The 18,927-nt window shown below is 41.8% G+C and overlaps 1 protein-coding gene across 5 annotated transcripts in view; it reads left to right on the top strand.

Moving 5' to 3' along the window:
* The window catches only part of Wdfy3 (WD repeat and FYVE domain containing 3), a 189,983-nt gene that overhangs the window by 96,112 nt on the left and 74,944 nt on the right, over positions 1-18,927 (top strand). For all 5 annotated transcript variants that reach the window (XM_051198181.1, XM_051198184.1, XM_051198183.1 and 2 more), the window contains 10 exons: positions 1,868-2,045; positions 2,918-3,132; positions 5,599-5,711; positions 7,620-7,851; positions 9,373-9,473; positions 9,586-9,804; positions 11,976-12,157; positions 13,866-14,097; positions 15,683-15,843; positions 17,790-17,901. In XM_051198181.1, coding sequence (XP_051054138.1) covers positions 1,868-2,045; positions 2,918-3,132; positions 5,599-5,711; positions 7,620-7,851; positions 9,373-9,473; positions 9,586-9,804; positions 11,976-12,157; positions 13,866-14,097; positions 15,683-15,843; positions 17,790-17,901 — 1,745 coding nt within the window. The remainder of the gene's footprint in view (positions 1-1,867; positions 2,046-2,917; positions 3,133-5,598; positions 5,712-7,619; positions 7,852-9,372; positions 9,474-9,585; positions 9,805-11,975; positions 12,158-13,865; positions 14,098-15,682; positions 15,844-17,789; positions 17,902-18,927) is intronic.

The raw sequence follows: 18,927 nt of genomic DNA on the forward strand, positions 1-18,927 counted from the left end.
GTAATTAAAAGTTATTTCAACATTCATATTAGCTGATGTTTGAAATACCATTTTAGTCCCTTTGCAAACAGGTCTTGCTTGTGAATTAATAAACTTACCATAATTCATAATTAAAGATTGGTCATACTATTACTTGGTAAAAATTGTTGCTGTGTTAACAGCCCTATAAAATGCTCTAACTTTACTTAGTTAAAAAAACAAAAACATAGTTTAGGATTTTTATAATGTTTGCAATGTTTTCTGCCTATGACAATATTCTCATATAAGGTTTCTGTGAAGTTTGCTACTATAATATTTATCCATTAGTGAAGAGTTTAATATCTGAAGACAAAAGATGTCTTTGTGAGTATGACCATGATTTATGTTCAATTCTGAATCAACTATTAATTCACAAATAAGTTTCAAAAGAAGGTAATATGTAAGATATACGACTGAAATCTTCATTTTCATTAAATTTGATCTGCTTTTGTTTATAATGAAAATACTTTATGAATTTTTTTTAAATTTCAGTGGATGGGGGATTTCTGTTACACTGTAGAAAAAGTGCAATCTTTATTTCCTAGATGGATAAAATCATTTTAAGGAATAAAGAGAACAAATGTGAGGCAGGAGCCCATTAGTAAGACACGCTTAGAAATCTCAGCTCTTCCTTTTTTAGAATTACTTTCATGTTGTATATAGGAGTGTTTTATTTGCATAGTGTAAGTGCCCTGCCTGCTGTGCCTGGGCCCAGAGTGCCCAGAGGGTGGGACAGACCCCTGGAACAGGAGTTTAGCTGTGAGCTGCCCTGTGGGTGGATGGTGGGAACTGAACTGGAGACCTCTGCAAGAGCAGCAGGCGCTCTTATCCCAGCCATCTCTCCAACTCAGACATCCCTCTTGATACGTTGAGACGTCATGTCTTTCTGCATCTAAACCAGCCAAATAAGGGAGTGAAACCATGAATGGGTACGGGATTGCTGACGTAAACACAGAACACGTGTTCAGCTGAATGCTTTCCTAGAATTTCTATAAAAGAGAATAGTACATTTTTTGGAAACATGACAGTGCCAATTCTTTCATTAAGTCACTGCAGTACAGCATCTGTCTCCCAAGCTGCCCCTAAGCTGGGACAGCACAGCTCTTAGTGACAGAGCTCTGCCTTAGATTAGGCTGAGACCCACCCACTGGAATGAGAGCACCTGTTCCTGAGTGCTGGACTGCAGAAACGTGCACTTTCATGAATTGATGAGTATAGTAAGAGGTAGAAAAAGGAGACCGTTGTGTGGAGGGAATGTGCACATTCGGGGAGTGGCTTTTCTGTCCACCAGATAGAAGTTTGTTGTATAAAAGACACCTCAGTTCATAAAGCCTGAATGTGGAGAGACACACAACATGTGAATGTAGCTCCAGATCAGCCAGAGTTCTCAGCTGAACCTGCTCTCACTCGGTTGCTTCTGTTAGAGTAGACCTCTTACATCATGTCAGTTCATGATTCTCTCGCTCTTGTGTCAAGAGAAGATTAATACCGTACAGGTTGTATCAAAAGAATCTTATTGGGTGATTCAGTTTAGTCGGATACTAGCCAAACTGTTGTCTTCTTAGAGTTATGAATCACTCATTCACCTGCTTTTTAAAAAATACCTTCTGCAAGTGCTAGTGTTTAATGATAAAACGGGACAGTAGACAGTACAGACAGTATGAGCCAAGAGTTGATAAATTAGGCAATGATACATTGTTTTTATTTTTTAAAATGTCTCACTCATCAGGTCTTTTGTAACCAGCTGAATTGCAAGTGTTCTTGCTTATTAATGGTTAAAAATGACAGGAGATGAGGAAAATGAACTATGATTTTAAGCAGATTCTCAACAAGCCTTACTTTTTTGTAGGCATGCATTTCATTGTGTTTCAACTCCTCCTGTGTATCCTGCAAAAGGTGTCACTGACCTGAAGCTTGATGTGACAAGTTCACCTCTACAGAGCTCTGACGCTGTCATCATCCACCCTGGAGCCATGTTGGCTATGCTGGACCTCCTGGCCTCTGTGGGCTCGGTGACACAGCCAGAAGTAAGCTGGGTTCTTGTAGTTCTTTCCATATTTAGTGAACAAAAAGGAAGTGTGGTCGTTACCTGAGAATTAAGGGACCAGTAAGAGAATGGAATGTAGCTGAGCCTCACATCCACAACAGGAAACCCTTGTTTGAGACACATTTTCTAGATATCAGCCATGTTTTTGAATGTAGTTAATTTGTTGCCAGGAGAACCCAGATGATTGTTTCCCCTTGTAAATCCTGACTGGTGGTGGGGTTGGTTAAGAGGAGACACAGAAGAAAACCTGCCTAAAGGTGCCACAGTGAGCCTGTTCATCTGCTCTGTCATGTAACTCACAGAAGTCAAGGTTGTTTATAACTGGGTTGATTGTTTTTGCTAGGATATTTTATGGCTTCTGAGTCCCGCAGGGTCTCAAATGTGAGTGACAAACTTCCTTTCAGCTGGTTGTCTACCAACATGAAAATGACATCATGCCCCAGACATAGAGGCACACAGCTTTGATCCCAGCATGTGACAGGCAAAGGCCGGCCAGTCTCTGAGTTCTTGGCCAGCCTGGCCTGCATATTAAGTTCCTGGCTGTATAGCGATACCCAGTCTTAAAGAAAAGCAGGCTTTGCACCTATTTCTACTGAAACGGAACTATTGTTTGTTGCATAATTGTGTCGTTCAAAAGATATTAGTGAGAATAGAGTTCAGTCAAGTATGAGCAACCTATTGACCTTATTCTTAAATTGTTACATGTATTGCTTTGAGCTAATTCCTTCATTTATGTAAGTATATTTTCAAGTAAACAAAGCTTCATGTTACAAGTGGTACTTCCTGTAGAAAGAACTGCCACCTATGTCAGTAGTAATGCCCTGGTGTCATGCATCTCTTTGTGAACTTTAGCATGCTTTGGACCTGCAACTTGCTGTGGCCAATATTTTGCAATCGCTGGTGCACACAGAGAGAAACCAGCAGGTCATGTGTGAAGCTGGTCTTCATGCACGGCTGCTGCAGCGGTGTAGTGCTGCGCTGGCTGACGAAGACCACTCACTGCACCCACCTCTTCAACGCATGTTTGAGCGCCTAGCCTCCCAGGCCTTGGAGCCCATGGTGCTGAGGTTAGTGCATTCTTTCTCATGTTTATCTGTTAGCAAAGGCAGTTCTTGGAGTCTTTGCATTTGAGGCGAGGGGTCTTGTGCACTATTCTGACCCTGTGGTGAAGGCCTGCAATCTCAGGTATTCAGGAAGTGGGGGGTGGGAGGTGACAGCCTGGGGTACTTAGTGCTGTGCTGTGACACAAGGAGAAGTGAATGAAGCCTGAGGATGCAGCTCTGGTAGAGTGCTTGCTGGGCATGCATGAAGTCTTAGGTCCAATTCCCAGCCACGCCCCCCCCCCACACACACAAAGTTTTCTTTCATGAACTTAATTAAGTTAAATGTGGAGAAACGACAAAATGAACTAACTCTTTAGAAGTGGCCCCAACTCCATTCCCAACACTTATGAGTCTGGGACGGGAGGATGGTGAGTTAAGGCCAGACTGGGCCACCATAGTGATGCTTTGCCTCCAAAAAATAAATAAACAAACAAATAAATAACTGAATAAATAAATCAGGGGGGTGTTTGCTTTGTGTCATGCACGCTCTGATCTCCCCCATCCTGACCTTTGTACACCACTACTCTGTTCTCCAGCACTATAATTTTGTCATTTTGAGAATGTTTTGCTTGCACATACACTATATGTGACATTTATAGGTTGGTAATTTTTATTTTTAATACTCCTGAGATACATGCAAGTTTTTAATGTATATTATTAGTTAGCTCCTTCCTATTTATTGTTAAATGATTTCCTATGGTGTGAACATACTACTCAAAATGTATATATGTGTGCTTGTGTGTGTGTGTGTATGTGTGTGTGTGTGCGCGTGCGCTCGCACGCATGCGTGTATATGTGTGTTAGTAGTGCTAAGAATCAACCCAGGGTCTCATGCATGCTAGACAAGCACTCTGCTATGGAGCTGTATCTCTAGCTCAAGAACAATTTATGTTTTCATTCAAGAGGGAAATGCTGTGTTTTAAAAAGTGAAATTCAGTTAGTTTTTAAACTTCTCCTGGGGCTAGTGAGATGGCTCAGCAATTAAGAGCACTGGTTGCTTATACACCAGACTCTGGTTTGATTCCTAGAACACACATGGAGACGTAGAAAACCCCTATAACTCCAGGTCTGGGGAATCCAAAACCACACACACACACACATTTGATGCACAGCAAAACACAGAGGCATAGTACCCATACACATATAATTAATATAAATTGACCCTTTTTAAAAACACTTTTTCCTGTTTTCTTTGAAATCATATAGCTGAATAGATGTAGTAATACATTACTTTGTTCCTTTTTTACAAATGTTCCTACAGTTTCTTGTTGTGAGACTGCATGCTGCTCTGTGATTATTCCTGTGTCCTGTTGAAGTACTGTTATCATGAAACTTGAAAAGCTTTTCAAAAACATGATCGAGATGCTACTTGTGATTTTGAAAGTACATTGCAAACTTCCTGCTAAGAAAAATACTTGATATAAACATGTCAGTGTTGTATTAGGTGGCATGCCACCTTACACAACAAGGTCCTGTTCTGAAAAAATGTTCAGCCTAGCAAAGGAATACAGTTACTTAGGCAGGAAATTATAACACTGCATAGTAAATTCAGTAATAACAATGCTACAGAATTTATTTAAGGGCAGCTTACTCAAAAATTGTTAGGGAGGGTGGCACAGAGCGGGCTTTCTAAGGGATGGCAATTTGAAAAGTAGACTCTGGAGGGCGATCAGATTAAATCCAGGGCGACTGCTCTTGCAGTGAGAAAGACAGATGTGATGACCCAGTCAGCCGTACAGCATTCCTGTGAAATGAAGACCTAGTTGGATTTGTGGATGGGAAGAAAGTGGGTACAACGAGGTTGGACTGGAAGGTAGACATCATGTCACTTGTAGCGTTCCATGGCAGCCTTTTGAGTAGTTGGGGCATCTGCCTACCGGAAGTGAACAGCCATTGAAGTCTCTAGTGAGGCAGTGGCAGTGTGGGTTTGAATTTTGAAGGAAAGTAGTGAGTGGATTGTGTTGGGATAAGGTGGGAATCACAGGAGGTAATTAAGACTGCTTCTAGAATGCAAAACAGGATGGCTAGCCTGGGTCATATCAGGGGACTGGAGAGCAAGGAGGGAATTAGAGAGAATTTTAGGAGGTTGGGTTACCATGATTTGGACATTTAATGAGTGTAGAAAGCAGAATAAATGTGAAGAATATGAACACACTTCCATGTTGTTTGGGTAGAGGGTGATGTATGTCAGTGGGACACTCCGGAACCTTTTTTAAGTTGTGGAAAATGTATGTAGGAAATTCATAGTAGATCTACAGGCATATGGTGATTATAATATGCAGTCAGTGTCACATATTGCATCGGGATAACTGTCTTTTGTGTTGTAACCACTCCATTATACTCCGTTATGCCCCACCCCTCAGCCCCTTAATGTGGTGTGTTGTATGATGTTCTCAGTCGGGGAGTTGACTCTGCTTCTCTCTTCTTTAGGGGTTTTTTGCGTTTGGCGAGCCCTTTGAATTGTGGTGCCTGGGACAAAAAGCAGCTGAAACAGTACAGGGTTCACAAACCAAGTTCACTGAGCTTTGAACCGGAGATGAGAAGTAAGCTGCATCTTGACATTCTTTGTCTTGGTTTGTTTGTTAATTCCTCCATATGTGGGAGGGTGGGTGCTTGTGATAAGTGTTAGACACAGCAGAGTTTTTTGCTGTTTGAGCGGTGTCACAAGAGAATAGTTTAGGTTCTCTCACTGTGATGGGTAAGGATTGCAAGGATACAGCTGCTGGTGTGGAAGAGGAAGCACCCTATTTCAGAGGAGACACACTCTCCCCAGTAGCCTTAATGCCTGGACTGGAGAGTGATTGGTTAGATTGCTTATACGGCGCAGTGTATTTGTAGCACAACTGAGGGATGGGCAATTAGAACGCACGACAAAAATAACATTGGTTCTGAGAGGGGCAGAAGGAAGGGGAGTCAGATGGCTTCTGGTGGAAAAGTAATCCTGCATCAAGAGGGAGGTGTCCTGTGGGTCATCACAGGAACCAATCAATTCCAGTGAGCACGGAGAAGGTGGGATGGGGTCAACAGAGGAATGAGGAGGACAGGAGGAAGTCTCCTAGACAGCTGTGGTAGATTAGCTAAGTGGCCTCCAAGGAGAAGTCACTCTGAGTGGAGGAAAGAAAAGTGACCCAGGGAGTGAGGAGAATGCAGCTAGGGCCTACCAGTCTGTCAGGGTCATGGGCACCAACCCGGTGGGAAGTAGCTCAGTGGAGCCCTTGCGCTGGATTCCAGCCTGTGGGTAACTGGTTTTTAAACTTTCCTTCCTTGGTTCCTTCTGTGGTTTTGTGCATTTTTTACTTTATGATTCCTGCTGGCTGTGGTGGTACAGCAGATGAGGTGGACTTAGAATGACAGTTAAGTAGACCCCAGTAGTGCAGCATGCAGAGAGGACCCTTAGAAAGCTAGAGTGAATACCTTTGTGGATCGTGTTTGTCCTTTTGTTTTTGATGTCCTGGGGATTGATTAATCCTGTGCTAGGCAGACTCTATCCCTGAGGTACATCCTCCCAGTCCACAGTGGCTGCTTTGAGAGGCAGGTCTGAGCCTAGACTTCTGAAGGCAGATCGTCAACCTTCAGCCATTGTCTCCTGCTACCTGTCATCACCACTGTTGTTACTGCTATGTTCTGGAAACTTAAGGTCATTTGAGTTCCAGCATGGTTTCATGGGAAGGCAGAATATTAATTAATACACGTCCCTTTATGTACTTTTGCTTTTGTATTTCACACAGTTCTTCAGAATTGAGTTGTAATTTTCTTTGTTAAAACAGAAACAAAAGTAGTTACTCCCTGAGCAAGTACTAAAACACTATTATGGTTGACCCAGCATCCGACACATTGAAGATACCCGTGTGGTTCATCTTCTTGGGGAATGTTTCCTTTATTGCATTTGAGATGTTCCCTGGGAAGACACAACTGCTATCACCACTTATGTACATGTGGGGATCCTTAAACCTAGTGTTGTTGTGATTATGTTTTATTCCGATAGATCTAAGGATATAAAAGATGGGGAAAGACAGAAGTGAGTATTGCTGTTCATCTTCGAGATGACCCCATTTCTTTGTGTTATGGTGCTTTTAGAAAAAGATATAAAACTGTTTTCCTTTCAAAGAGAAGTGATAAGAAGTAATATTGTGAAATAAGATAACACCCCTTAAACTAAGATTTAGTTGCGTTGCAGGGGTGAGCTTGAGCGGTGTTTGTGGGCACTTATGTACTTATGGTTCCTCTTAACACTCCGTGTCTGATGCTTCTGCCATGTGCATGCTACTTTGGTAGTTTAAGAAAGAAAGTTTAAAAGGGAAAGTAAGCTCTTTGAGTCTGAAAGGGAACATAAAACATCACAAACTGAACAAGCATCCTTGGTATAAAGAAAGAAAATTGTAGCGTGTGAAAATAACTCAGTCTGGTAAAGTCGCTTTAAAATTCAGCATGTTTTTCCCACTGCCTTGCAGGCAGCATGGTCACCTCTCTGGAAGGCCTGGGTTCTGACAACGTTTTCAGCCTACAAGAAGATAACCATTACAGGATCAGCAAAAGTCTGGTGAAGTCCGCAGAAGGAAGCACTGTGCCCTTGACCAGGGTAAAGTGTCTTGTCTCCATGACAACCCCTCACGACATCAGACTTCATGGCTCATCTGTTACTCCGGCATTTGTTGAATTTGACACATCTCTTGAAGGATTTGGGTAAGGAAACTGCAACGGAGCTGGGCCTTGCTCTGTTGGGGCCTTGCACTGTCTTCTTGAGGCTCATTGAGATCTTTGCAAATAGATTTGATTTAAACTACTGGGTTAAAATATGCTGTGATACATTCTTTGCTGTATGTTTTCAAGTGACTCTAGTTGTCAGCATGCTGCTTCTACAGTTACCTTTCTGAATTATTCACCATATTAGCTGCATTGCTATAATTATGGAGTTCATAATTGAGTTCCAGGTTGAGTAAGTTTTTGCAAGTGTGACTGTGGATGAAGCCATTTTACTGGGTCACAATGAGCTCTTTCATTCATGGGTCCTCTCTGAGTGGCAGAATCGTGTCATCTTAGAAGGAAGCTGCCGGCCCCTTCCAGAAAGTTAGCCAACTCCTGGTGTGATAAGTATGGTAAACTTTGATGGAAATCTCTGATTGACTTCTGTCATCTTGTCCCCAGTTTATGTAGGATAACGTATGACTGTATGATTGATAATGTCATTTGTGTGACTACTCAGTGACACCAATTGTAAGGATTCAGGCATTATGCTGGCCTGCCCTGGTCAGCCCAGGGTTCCATGAGTACTAGTCTGCAGGCAGGTGTAAATGACCCCTTTAAAAGTCAGACCCCCGCCCACTTACGTTAAGCTTTCTCTTTTGTGCTCTCTCTCTCTCTCTCTCTCTCTCTCTCTCTCTCTCTCTCTCTCTCTCTCTCTCTCTCTCTCTCCCTCCTGCTTTCGGTTGGCCACCAGCTACCCCCCCCCCTTCTTCTCTCCCCTCTCTCTCTCCTCCTCTTCTGTTCCGGTGCCTCTATGTCTCTTCCCTTCTCCCTCACTCTCCTTTCTAAATAAACTCCTCATTTAAGCTCTATCTGCCTGGAGTGTTATTCCCTCTGCCTCAGTCACCCTCACCTGCTATGGAACCTGCTATGTTCTCCCACGTGGTCCCTTACCTTGGGAACCCACTCACTTGGGACCCTCACCCAGGACCACTCACCACCTCCCACCCCTTCTCCAGCTTTTATTCTTATAAATTCTTATAACTGTAACTAAAGAACAACACCAGTGACATCAGATGATAACTTTAAATATCCCAAGACTGCTACAGTTACAGAAGCAGCAATAAAGAAAGACTCTACAGTGAATCTCCACATCTGTTCAGTGTACCAGCCTCGGGGCCTGCATACATATGCCCACTTGCTGAATTATGAGGAATCATTACAAGGAGATTTCTTTTTTTCTGTGATAATGAAATTACTCGAGTGTTTTAAGATTGCATGTTTGTTCTACACCTGCAAATTCAACCATCATTTTAAGTAATTTAGATTTTGCATGATACTTTTAGAGGTTTTAAAGTAGATCATTTGATGGGCTTACATCAGTGAAAGGTGGGGAGCGCTCTAGTTGCCCCAGATATATTTCATACTGTCTAACCTCCAGCTATGGTTGCATACTTGTTTTGCATGTCCATTGTGCAAAAATGGAGTAACTCTCTAACCCAGATGTGTTTTCTTAACTAGCTGCCTGTTTCTGCCCAGCTTGGCTCCCCATAATGCCCCCACCAATAATGCTGTCACAACAGGTCTAACTGATGGGGCCGTGGTCAGTGGCATTGGTTCCGGTAAGTGTCATTCCTTTCTCCGCATATATTTTTGCTAATAGTTCCTATTGTTGAGTTACTGCCTCAGATGGGAGCCTCAAAGCCCTGTCATTGCTTCCTCTTTTGACCCCAGGTGAGCGTTTCTTCCCTCCTCCTTCTGGCCTGAGCTATTCCAGCTGGTTTTGCATCGAACACTTCAGTTCTCCTCCACATAACCACCCTGTCAGGCTCCTCACCGTTGTGCGACGAGCGAATTCATCCGAGCAGCATTATGTGTGTCTTGCCATAGTTCTGTCTGCAAAAGACCGCTCCTTAATTGTTTCCACAAAGGAGGAGCTACTCCAAAATTACGGTTGGTGTCAACCTCTTTGCTCTCATGATTCTACAAGGGAAAAGTTTGTCTTAATTCATATCTGTTCGTAAGGTCAAAGTGATGATCCTTATCTAGCTTTCATTAGGCTAGTGTAGAACAGGGTATGTGGATACTTGCCTGTTCACCAGTGAATTGTAAGGTGTGTGTGTTTGTGTGTGTGTGTACACTTTGAGAATTCCATACATGTATGCTATGTCTTTTGGTTGTAAGCACACCCTGCTTAAGCCCCTTTCTAAAGTGAATTATGAAACAACAGAGGCTGAGCTGGAGTGTGGCGCATCTGCATCTTGAGTACCAGGGCTCAGCATCCTGCTGGGCAGCCGCTTCATGGTTGCTCTGCTTGGCCAAAGTGGTGATGGAGTCTGACTGAGCTCGGTGCCACACACAGCAACACCACTGCACAGCAACACAACTTCATAGATCATGCACCTCTTAATTATCCCTACATACAGTACCTGATTCTGGTGTGAAGTACAACTTCAAACTCAAGGCATCCATAAAGATCTTCCTAAAAGAGAGAAATTGCATTATAAATGTAAGCCCCATACTACTCAGTTTTCTTTGTTCTAAATATGAAAATTAAAAACAAAAGTTTTAATCATTGAGTTTTGCTCTTTTAACAAAAAATTTCCTTGGTTGATATGGCTGATAATAAATATTAATGGACTATGTATGCATGTTAACTTTTTAATTATGAGGTTTCTTAGTACCTTCATGGTGCCTTACCACAGCAGAGTATCAGTGTAATTAATTTCAAAATTCTCATCATCAAGGCTGAGGAAGTATTTCTGAAGTAGAAGCCCTCCTTGAGTCTGATGCCAGCATAACAGTAAACACTATTATCACACCACATTTGCCCTCGGCATGTGGTTGTCGGCTTCCTCCTCATTAAGACCATTTCTGGTCTAATGTGGGGATTTCAGTCACTTCACAAGGCCCACCCTTCCTCCCAGTTTTGTCTAGTCAGTTTTCTCTTGCATTTTCCCTTCAAAATTAATGTTCTTTAGTCCAAAGTGTTCTCCCTTGGAGGGGGAGGGGTAGAATCATAATTTTTTGTTTGCTTAAGGCCACTTCACCCCAGGAACCATGAGACCTTCAAGAAATTTTTACTCTAAGATAAGCCTGATGTTTTAGTGCAATAGCTATTTTTATAGGCCCAAAGTAAAACTTGGCATTTTGTTTGTAGTTTTTGCATATGATTAGAACTTGACTTTCAAACATATTTACTTGTATAGTCTTCCTTGTCTGCTTTAAGTTGACTGGCTGTGGGTTGTGTTAGCTCCTTTGTGCCCCCTTTTAAATGTGGCTTTAGCCCTCTCACTGATGTCTGCCCCACTACAAATAGTGAAAAAGGGTAGGATGTGTTACAGCTCAGGGAAGAGTACATGCCAACACATGTCAGGGTCTGGATTTGATCCTGGCATCACCACCACCAACAAACAAAACAAAAGACAGAACATTAATTTTCAATTTGGTGAACATTAAAATGAAATTAATATAGATGCCTTGTTTCTCTTTGTTATAGTTGATCAAAATTTATTCTGAATAATTTATTAGGAATACAGATAGGAAGGACCTGGAAGGAATTGGGGCTGGGGAGGGTTGGAGGAAGAATGGGAAGGGAGTACTGTTGTAATTAAATTACAATCTCAATTTAAGACATAAGATAAGAAAAGAAGAAAAAAAAAATCTCACTGTCCTGTAATCTTAATGTTTACATACGAGTAACCTGCTGTTTCTCAGCACAGCGTGGCTAGAGCTACTTATGTAGAGCGTAGAGCTGGGGAAGCCAGCAGACTTGGGGAGACTGGCAGAGTTGGGAAAGCCGATAGAGTTGGGGAGGCTGGCAGAGTTGGGGAAACTATCTAGAGTTGGGGAAGCTGGCAGAGTTTGGGAAGCTGAGAGAAGAGACCAGGTTCTCCTAGGAAGCAAGATCTGCTTTCCACACGGTGCCCTGGAGCATCTCCTTCCTGTAGCCACCATCCTGAGGTTCTTGGCAGGATGATCACAGACCAGCAATAGGTTCATGGGATGAGCTGCACGCCTTCCTTTGAGTCAAGAACAGACTATCTAAAGATGCTGATGTAACATGCAGATTGCAGAACAGGGACCGTGCGGGCAAGCGCTCTGACTCTTTCCTCCTGTATTAGTTGATGATTTCAGTGAAGAATCCTCTTTCTATGAGATTCTCCCGTGCTGCGCCCGCTTTCGATGTGGAGAGCTGATAGTGGAAGGCCAGTGGCACCATCTGGTTCTGCTGATGAGCAAAGGCATGCTGAAGAACAGCACCGCAGCCCTCTACATTGATGGGCAGCTTGTCAACACCGTAAAGGTAAGCGTTCTGCACCAGGAAGCACAGCTGTTCTCAAAAAGAGAGGACAGTGGTGTGTGTGTGTGTGTGTGTGTGTGTGTGTGTGCGTGCGTGCGCGCATGCGTGTGCCTATGCCTGTGCCTATGTGGAGGCCAGGGTTAATATTGGTGTTTTCCTCTATTGCTCACTACTCTATTTTGAGACAGAGTTCCTCTCTGACCTTAGAGCTCACTGAATGACTAGATTAGCACCAGCCTTCCTTCCTTCTCCGCCTCTCCAGTGCTAGCATGCCATTTTTTTTTTTTTTTTTTTTTTTTTTTTTTTTGAGCCATGCCCCAGCTTTCTTTGTTGAATAATGAGGATGTAAGCCTTACTCAAGAATATTATACTCTAGTATCCAGAAACAATTGGGAAGAAGGAATAAAGAAAGAATTACTTTTCTGAATATTAGTCAAAGTTGAATATTGCTAAACACTCCAGAATCTAAAACTTCCTGAGTGCCAGAGTCATTCATAAAATGTTTGCAAGTAGCAAAGTTTGCACAGGTGTTCCAAACTCTGGAAAATCTCTCTGAAGCACTTCTAATCCAGGCAGGCTGACGTGGTCTGATCGTTTCCATCCAGGCTGTCCTTACTGTCAGTAGAACTCAATGAGTTTAAAATTCCTTAACTTGTGTGAGACAGTGTCCATTTTATATTGGTAGTATTTGATATATAATGAAAGTCAATTGGTCTTTTTGTGTGAAAACAGCAGCTTTTTAAAATTATTTCCTTCCCGATGGTAATGATGTTTTATTGTGACATTCTATGCAATTAGGTAAATGCTAACACTTTCCATTGCAGTATTCATTGATTTCTTTGTGTACACATTTGAAATGAGTCTCTAGGCTCTCTTACTAGAGACTGGCATTATTGAAAATCGAAATGTTCTCAGCTCTTAGAATTGAGGGGTACACAACATCATTGTACATACACACACACACACATATATATATATACATACATATACACACATACATATATGCACATATGTTGTGAGTAGTCAGGGGCTAGTATGTACATGTGGGTCTTCACCAGCATCCTTGTGACCAAGCCAGGGCCAATATTAGATGTGATCTGAAGTTGACTGATGTTATGAAAAAGCAAATTAGTGAAAATGTCCCAAAGCTGCCTTTACGGGCAGCACCTCAATTCTTCATCTCTTATGCCCTACCGAAATATATATTTATTTAAAATGAGTTGGTTTACAATTAAGATGTCTCATCAGTAAACAAAAGCATTTTCAGCTCTAAGAATGTCTATCAACCATGCCTATCTTGTGTTGAGATAATAGATGTGCATATAAATTATAGATTTTATTTTTTTTAAATATTAGGATATTTTTAATCAGTAATTTTAATTAGATTCACATTAAAAGTGGTTTCATCGTAGAACTGTGAACACTATATTTTCAGGGAAAACACGATTAATTTGATAATTAGACCACAGGCAGTAAGCGATAATATCCCTACATTTAATTGTTACCATTTCTATGTATAATTCGATGACAGATTTCAGAGTGCTGCATTGAGTTCAGCAAGTTCAGACCCTAGACTCTTGTGTTTCTCCACTTGGTTTTGCATGCCTGTAAATCTGTGTGGCCTCGAGTTAATGAAAGTACACACAATAAAGTAGTTACTCCTGCTCGAAGGGCTTTCTTTCTTCATGTCTCCCATATGTCTTCTTCACAGCTGCACTATGTTCACAGCACTCCTGGGGGTTCGGGCTCTGCAAACCCCCCGGTGCTGAGCACCGTCTACGCCTACATCGGCACCCCACCTGCACAGCGCCACCTTGCTTCATTGGTTTGGCGCCTGGGGCCAACTCATTTTCTAGAGGAAGTTCTTCCGCCTTCTAGTGTCACTGCTATTTATGAACTTGGACCAAATTATGTTGGGAGTTTTCAGGCTGTGTGCATGCCATGTAAGTAACTTATCCTTGGTTCTCGAAGCTATATGGGATATAACTTCTGCAACATAGATTCATGTGTATGTAGAGCTGGGTATATGTTTGGCTGGGAAAGTGCTTTTTCTACTCATTTCCTTCAGGATAATTTTATTGATCAACCCTGTTGAAAATGCTCTCCTCCTCCAGGCAGTGGTGGCACACATCTTTAATCCCAGCACTTGGGAGACAGAGGCTCCTGAGTTTGAGGCCAACCTTTGTTTACAGAGTGAGTTCCAGGACAGCAAGGTTATACAGAGAAACCCTATCTCAAAGAAACAAAAGAAAAAGAAGATGCTATCCTCAGGCTGAGACGGTAGCTAAGGGTAGAGTGCGTAGCCAGCATGTCTGGGCCCTGAATTCAGTCTCCAGCACTACAAATAGAAAGAGCAAACAAAATCAAGTGTGCCTCCCACAACCACACTGAACTATCCTGATTCATTACCTATTCACCAATTAATTTTCCAGGTTTTCTTCTTGGATTAAAGGTGAGGGGTTTTACCCTGTAAGAGGCCAGCCTCAATCCTGTTTTCTTTCTGTTACTTCTATTACAGAAGCAATTTAAATATTTAAATGTTAAAAAAGGAACAAGTGATTCCGATAAACAAAAACATATCTCAAGATTAAAGCTATCACATCTAATAGTCAAATTTTGAAATCCTTTTTCCCAAAGAAATACAAAATGAAGGAACTGGTGTTTAAGTACCGTTTATTTTGTGGAACCCAGATGTGCCACATCTGCCTTCTCCTTGTTCTGATTCCACTCATGTTCTCAGAGAAGTTACAACTTGATGATGATTGAGTACTTTGTCTGTTTACTCAGCAGAGTGTCCAATAAGAGTTGACACTGGGAACTTACCATGTGCCAAGTTGATTAATAATGTCCAAAGGGCATTTCCATTCTCTTTCTCCTCATGTATATTTATTTATTTACTTCCAAACACTGTGTTAGCCCTGACCATTGACACTTTCTTTTCATCATTGTAGATACTAAGGCAGAGACAAATAGATTAAGCACATAGACTATAAGTAGTACAGCAAGATTCAAAAATGCATGTTCTTTTTCCACCCTGCAGTGTGTTCTTCCCCACCCTGCCATGGAGTCCTTGATAAGCAGAGAGCCCAGTCCCCCTAAGACACTCATGCACCAGACAAACTGCAGACACTAATGCACTAGACATGCTGCAGACACTCATGCATTCTCACTCCTTTCCATGTAGAATGAAGTGCGTGATGGTTTGGTAGCTAACAGTTAATGTTCTTTTGTTTCCTTTGCAGTAGGCCTTCTTATGGTCAGGTACTGTAAGAGCAAATCAATGTAGAAGTGTATGGCTGGCAAGTCTTTTCCTATACTGTAGTGAAAGAAAGACAAGAGCTAGCTAAATAAATAAATAAATAAATAAATAAATAAATAAATAAATAAAATGGCTTTGAAACCTGGCTGTCTTTCCACTTTAAAAAACATTTAAATCCAGCCAGGCAAGGATGGCAGTAAGAATAAACACTTTGTTCTGAGGATGTAGAAAACTACTGTCAACTGAAAAGAGTCATTCTTCTTTTGAAGGTAAAGATACAAAGTCTGAAAGTGTCATTCCTTCACCGGTGTCACTAGTTGCAGAGGAAAAGGTATCATTTGGCCTCTATGCACTCTCTGTGTCCTCCCTAACAGTGGCAAGAATTCGGAAAGTCTATAACAAGTTAGACAGCAAAGCTATTGCTAAACAGGTAAGCTGAATGCTCTTCCAGTGAGCCATGGTGGTTCTTACTTGGGGGGATAGTCCATAGCGGCACAGTTGAATCACAGAGGAATGGTGCTGGCTTTAAAGATGAAACCAAGGGGCCATGGGCCAACAAATGCAGATGGGAAGAAACTGGGTTGTTTTCCATAAGTAACACAGCCGTGCCAATACCTTCATTTTAGACCATCAGGACTATGTTTTACATCAAGATTTCAGAACTAAGATAATAAGTTACTGTTTTCCATACCATGATGGTAATGTGGTAAGCAGCCAAGAGATTGCTGTAGTTGGTCTTCCTCCCTTTCAGGGCAGGTGTGCTGGGTGTAAATACTCAGCAATGACAGGGTTCTCTTTCAGTTGTTCATTTCCTGTTGGAGTTATCATTCTGTCGCAAACACAACACTTTGACCAAGAACAGCTTAAACCAGGAAAAGGTTCATTTCTTCTTTCAGGTTTCGGTCCATCTTTGAATCAGGGCAGGGTCTCAAGCAGGAAGTGGAGGAACACTGCCTTGTTGGCTCCCTCGAAGATTCATGCTTAGCTAGCTTATTTATACAGCTCAGGGTGGCCTGCCTAGGAATGGTGCCACCCCCAGTGGACGAGCGCCACCTGCATCAGATAGGAAGGCAGTTCCCTACAGCCATACCAATCTGACTTAGATAGTTCTCTATTGGAGGCTTTCCTCTCAGATGCTGTGTCAAATTGACAAGGCAATCAAACCAAACACCCCCTTTGTTGCAATGTTGTCTAGTTTCTGATGCTCACCTGAGCATCTGAAGCCACTATTCTCTGTGTGCTTTCTTTCTTTTTAAATATTTGATTGTTAGAAATTCAAATGTGATATACCTAGACTTTTTGAAATACTTGTTCCCTGACTGGGTTCACTGACTCTCTTGAACCATACATTCACATCTTTCACTAACTTTCAATAATTATATTTGCAAATACCATTCTGCTACATTTTCTTAGTTTTATTCTGGGACTCTAATTAGCATATTTGGTTTTTTTTCCATATTGCCACCCTCATGTGCCATTCATATTTGGTACATTTTACTCCTAATTTAGGCCAAACATATTGAAATATTTAGCTTAATTGGGAAAGTGAGAATATCTTCCTAACGATCAAAACTTGTGTTGACAATTCAGAGTTTAGCCCTGAGTGTAGCTCAGCCCCGGAGCTCTTACCTGGCACACAGTAAGGCCTGGGTGTGACCCCAGCTCCACAGTTAAGAAGTCGAACCTTAGAACAATAAAGGACGCAGTTTCCAGTGTTTGTTTTTTTGTTAACTATTTACTTAGTTGGCTGGTTAATTTGTGGCTTTCTGAGGCAAATTCTCAAGTCCACATCCATCTTGACCTGACATTCTGCCTGCCTTAGCCTCCCACCCAGACACTGAGATTTTTACCTTAGATTTACTACACAGACTTCCTTTAAAAAAAAAAAAAAAAAAAACTGATGTTGTTAAAATGTAAGCAAATAAAATAAAAAAGCTTATCTCTACAATTCTGGCTCTATGACTGAAGAGTCTAGTCAATGTGTTTGACATTTCCTTTATGTCGTCATGTTTCATCTATAATCTTGGAAATTTTATACAAACGGAGCTGGTTGGATATACAATAAAACTGAATTGTCAACAGTATTTATCTGAACAGTACTAAATGATGGACAGCCTGCAAGCCACAGGAGATTCATTCAGGAAAGCTCTCATATACCCTGCCATCTATATCTGTAACTTCATTTAAAATCATTTTTATGAAGTTTACATACTTTCCCAGTTAAAAGAAAAAAAAATGTATTGTAAAGAATACCCACACTTTACATATTCTGGTAGGTAGGAGACAGAGAGAGGGTTTGTTACCTATCATAAAAGTGGTATTGACCTTCCAGGCCATTCTTCTATGACTATGTTCTTTTCCTTTCCTGTTCTCCAGTTAGGCATTTCCTCCCATGAGAACGCCACCCCTGTGAAGCTAGTTCACAATGCTGCGGCCCATCTCAATGGACCAGCGCGCACCATTGGGGCCACTCTCATTGGTTACTTGGGTGAGTAAATTGTTTCAGGTTCTTCACTTTCAAATTTGCATTTCTTTCCTTCATAGTCATATAAAAGGGAAAAGGAATGCTTTAAGTTCATATTTTGAAGCACTTGACATTACACTTGAACATTGCAGGTAATGTTCCTGCCATGTTACAAATTAGTCCCAAATTGTAATCAAGTTTAAAAATTATGAGCTCTCATGAAATCTCACCAGCTTCTGTACAAACTGCAAATGGCCTGATAAGATAGGTGTGGGAAGCAAAATGCTGATTATGCCTTCGTTTCATTCAGGGTTGGTATTGCTTGCGCGTCTTTTCTGTTACTTACACAGGAGCTAAAATAACTGGGCCTGTAGCTCTGTAGTGGAGCCCATCCCTAGCCTCCATGAAGCCATAGGTCTAACCCCCGCCACCTCCAGACAATAGCAGAAAGAGCAAAGAGGAGGAGCTTCCGAGTGTAGACACTGTCTAACCATAGCAGACAGCAGAGTTGCATCTGCTAGAGCTCCACACACTCTTGTCTTAGAGTTTTCAGTTAGGCAGGATCTAAGGCAGTCCTGTCAGGATCCCAGCCTTCAGGGTAACTAATTGAAGTGCAGGTTGGAGGTCACAGATGCTGCTTCCTTTGTAGGGTAGCAAACAGTTTTGCTGGGCCGACTCCTGTGCATAATCAGTCCTTGCAGTTTTCAGTGCCCCATGCTTGCCGTATCCTGACTCTGCTTTTCCTTTGTGGTAATATTGCAATATGGAAAGTTCTTTGTTTGATAAAGCACATTATCCACCAACAGATACTTAGGAGCACCACTCTGGGGACTGCTGCTTCCCATTCTGTCCAGGACCCCAGCACAGGATGCTGTGAACAGTGATGAACAAAGCGTTCACAGACCAGGTTCCAGTTCCTGCCCTTCCACTTAGTGACGGAGGACAAGCGTCTAAGCTCTTTAAACTTCAGCTTTCTCCCTATGAATAACACTTACTGTTAGCCTTAGAAAGTAGTTTTTCAACTCCGAGGTTCCCATGTACTAAAATGTT

Source organism: Phodopus roborovskii, unplaced genomic scaffold, assembly GCF_943737965.1.
Source record: "Phodopus roborovskii unplaced genomic scaffold, PHOROB, whole genome shotgun sequence".
Lineage (NCBI taxonomy): Eukaryota > Metazoa > Chordata > Mammalia > Rodentia > Cricetidae > Phodopus > Phodopus roborovskii.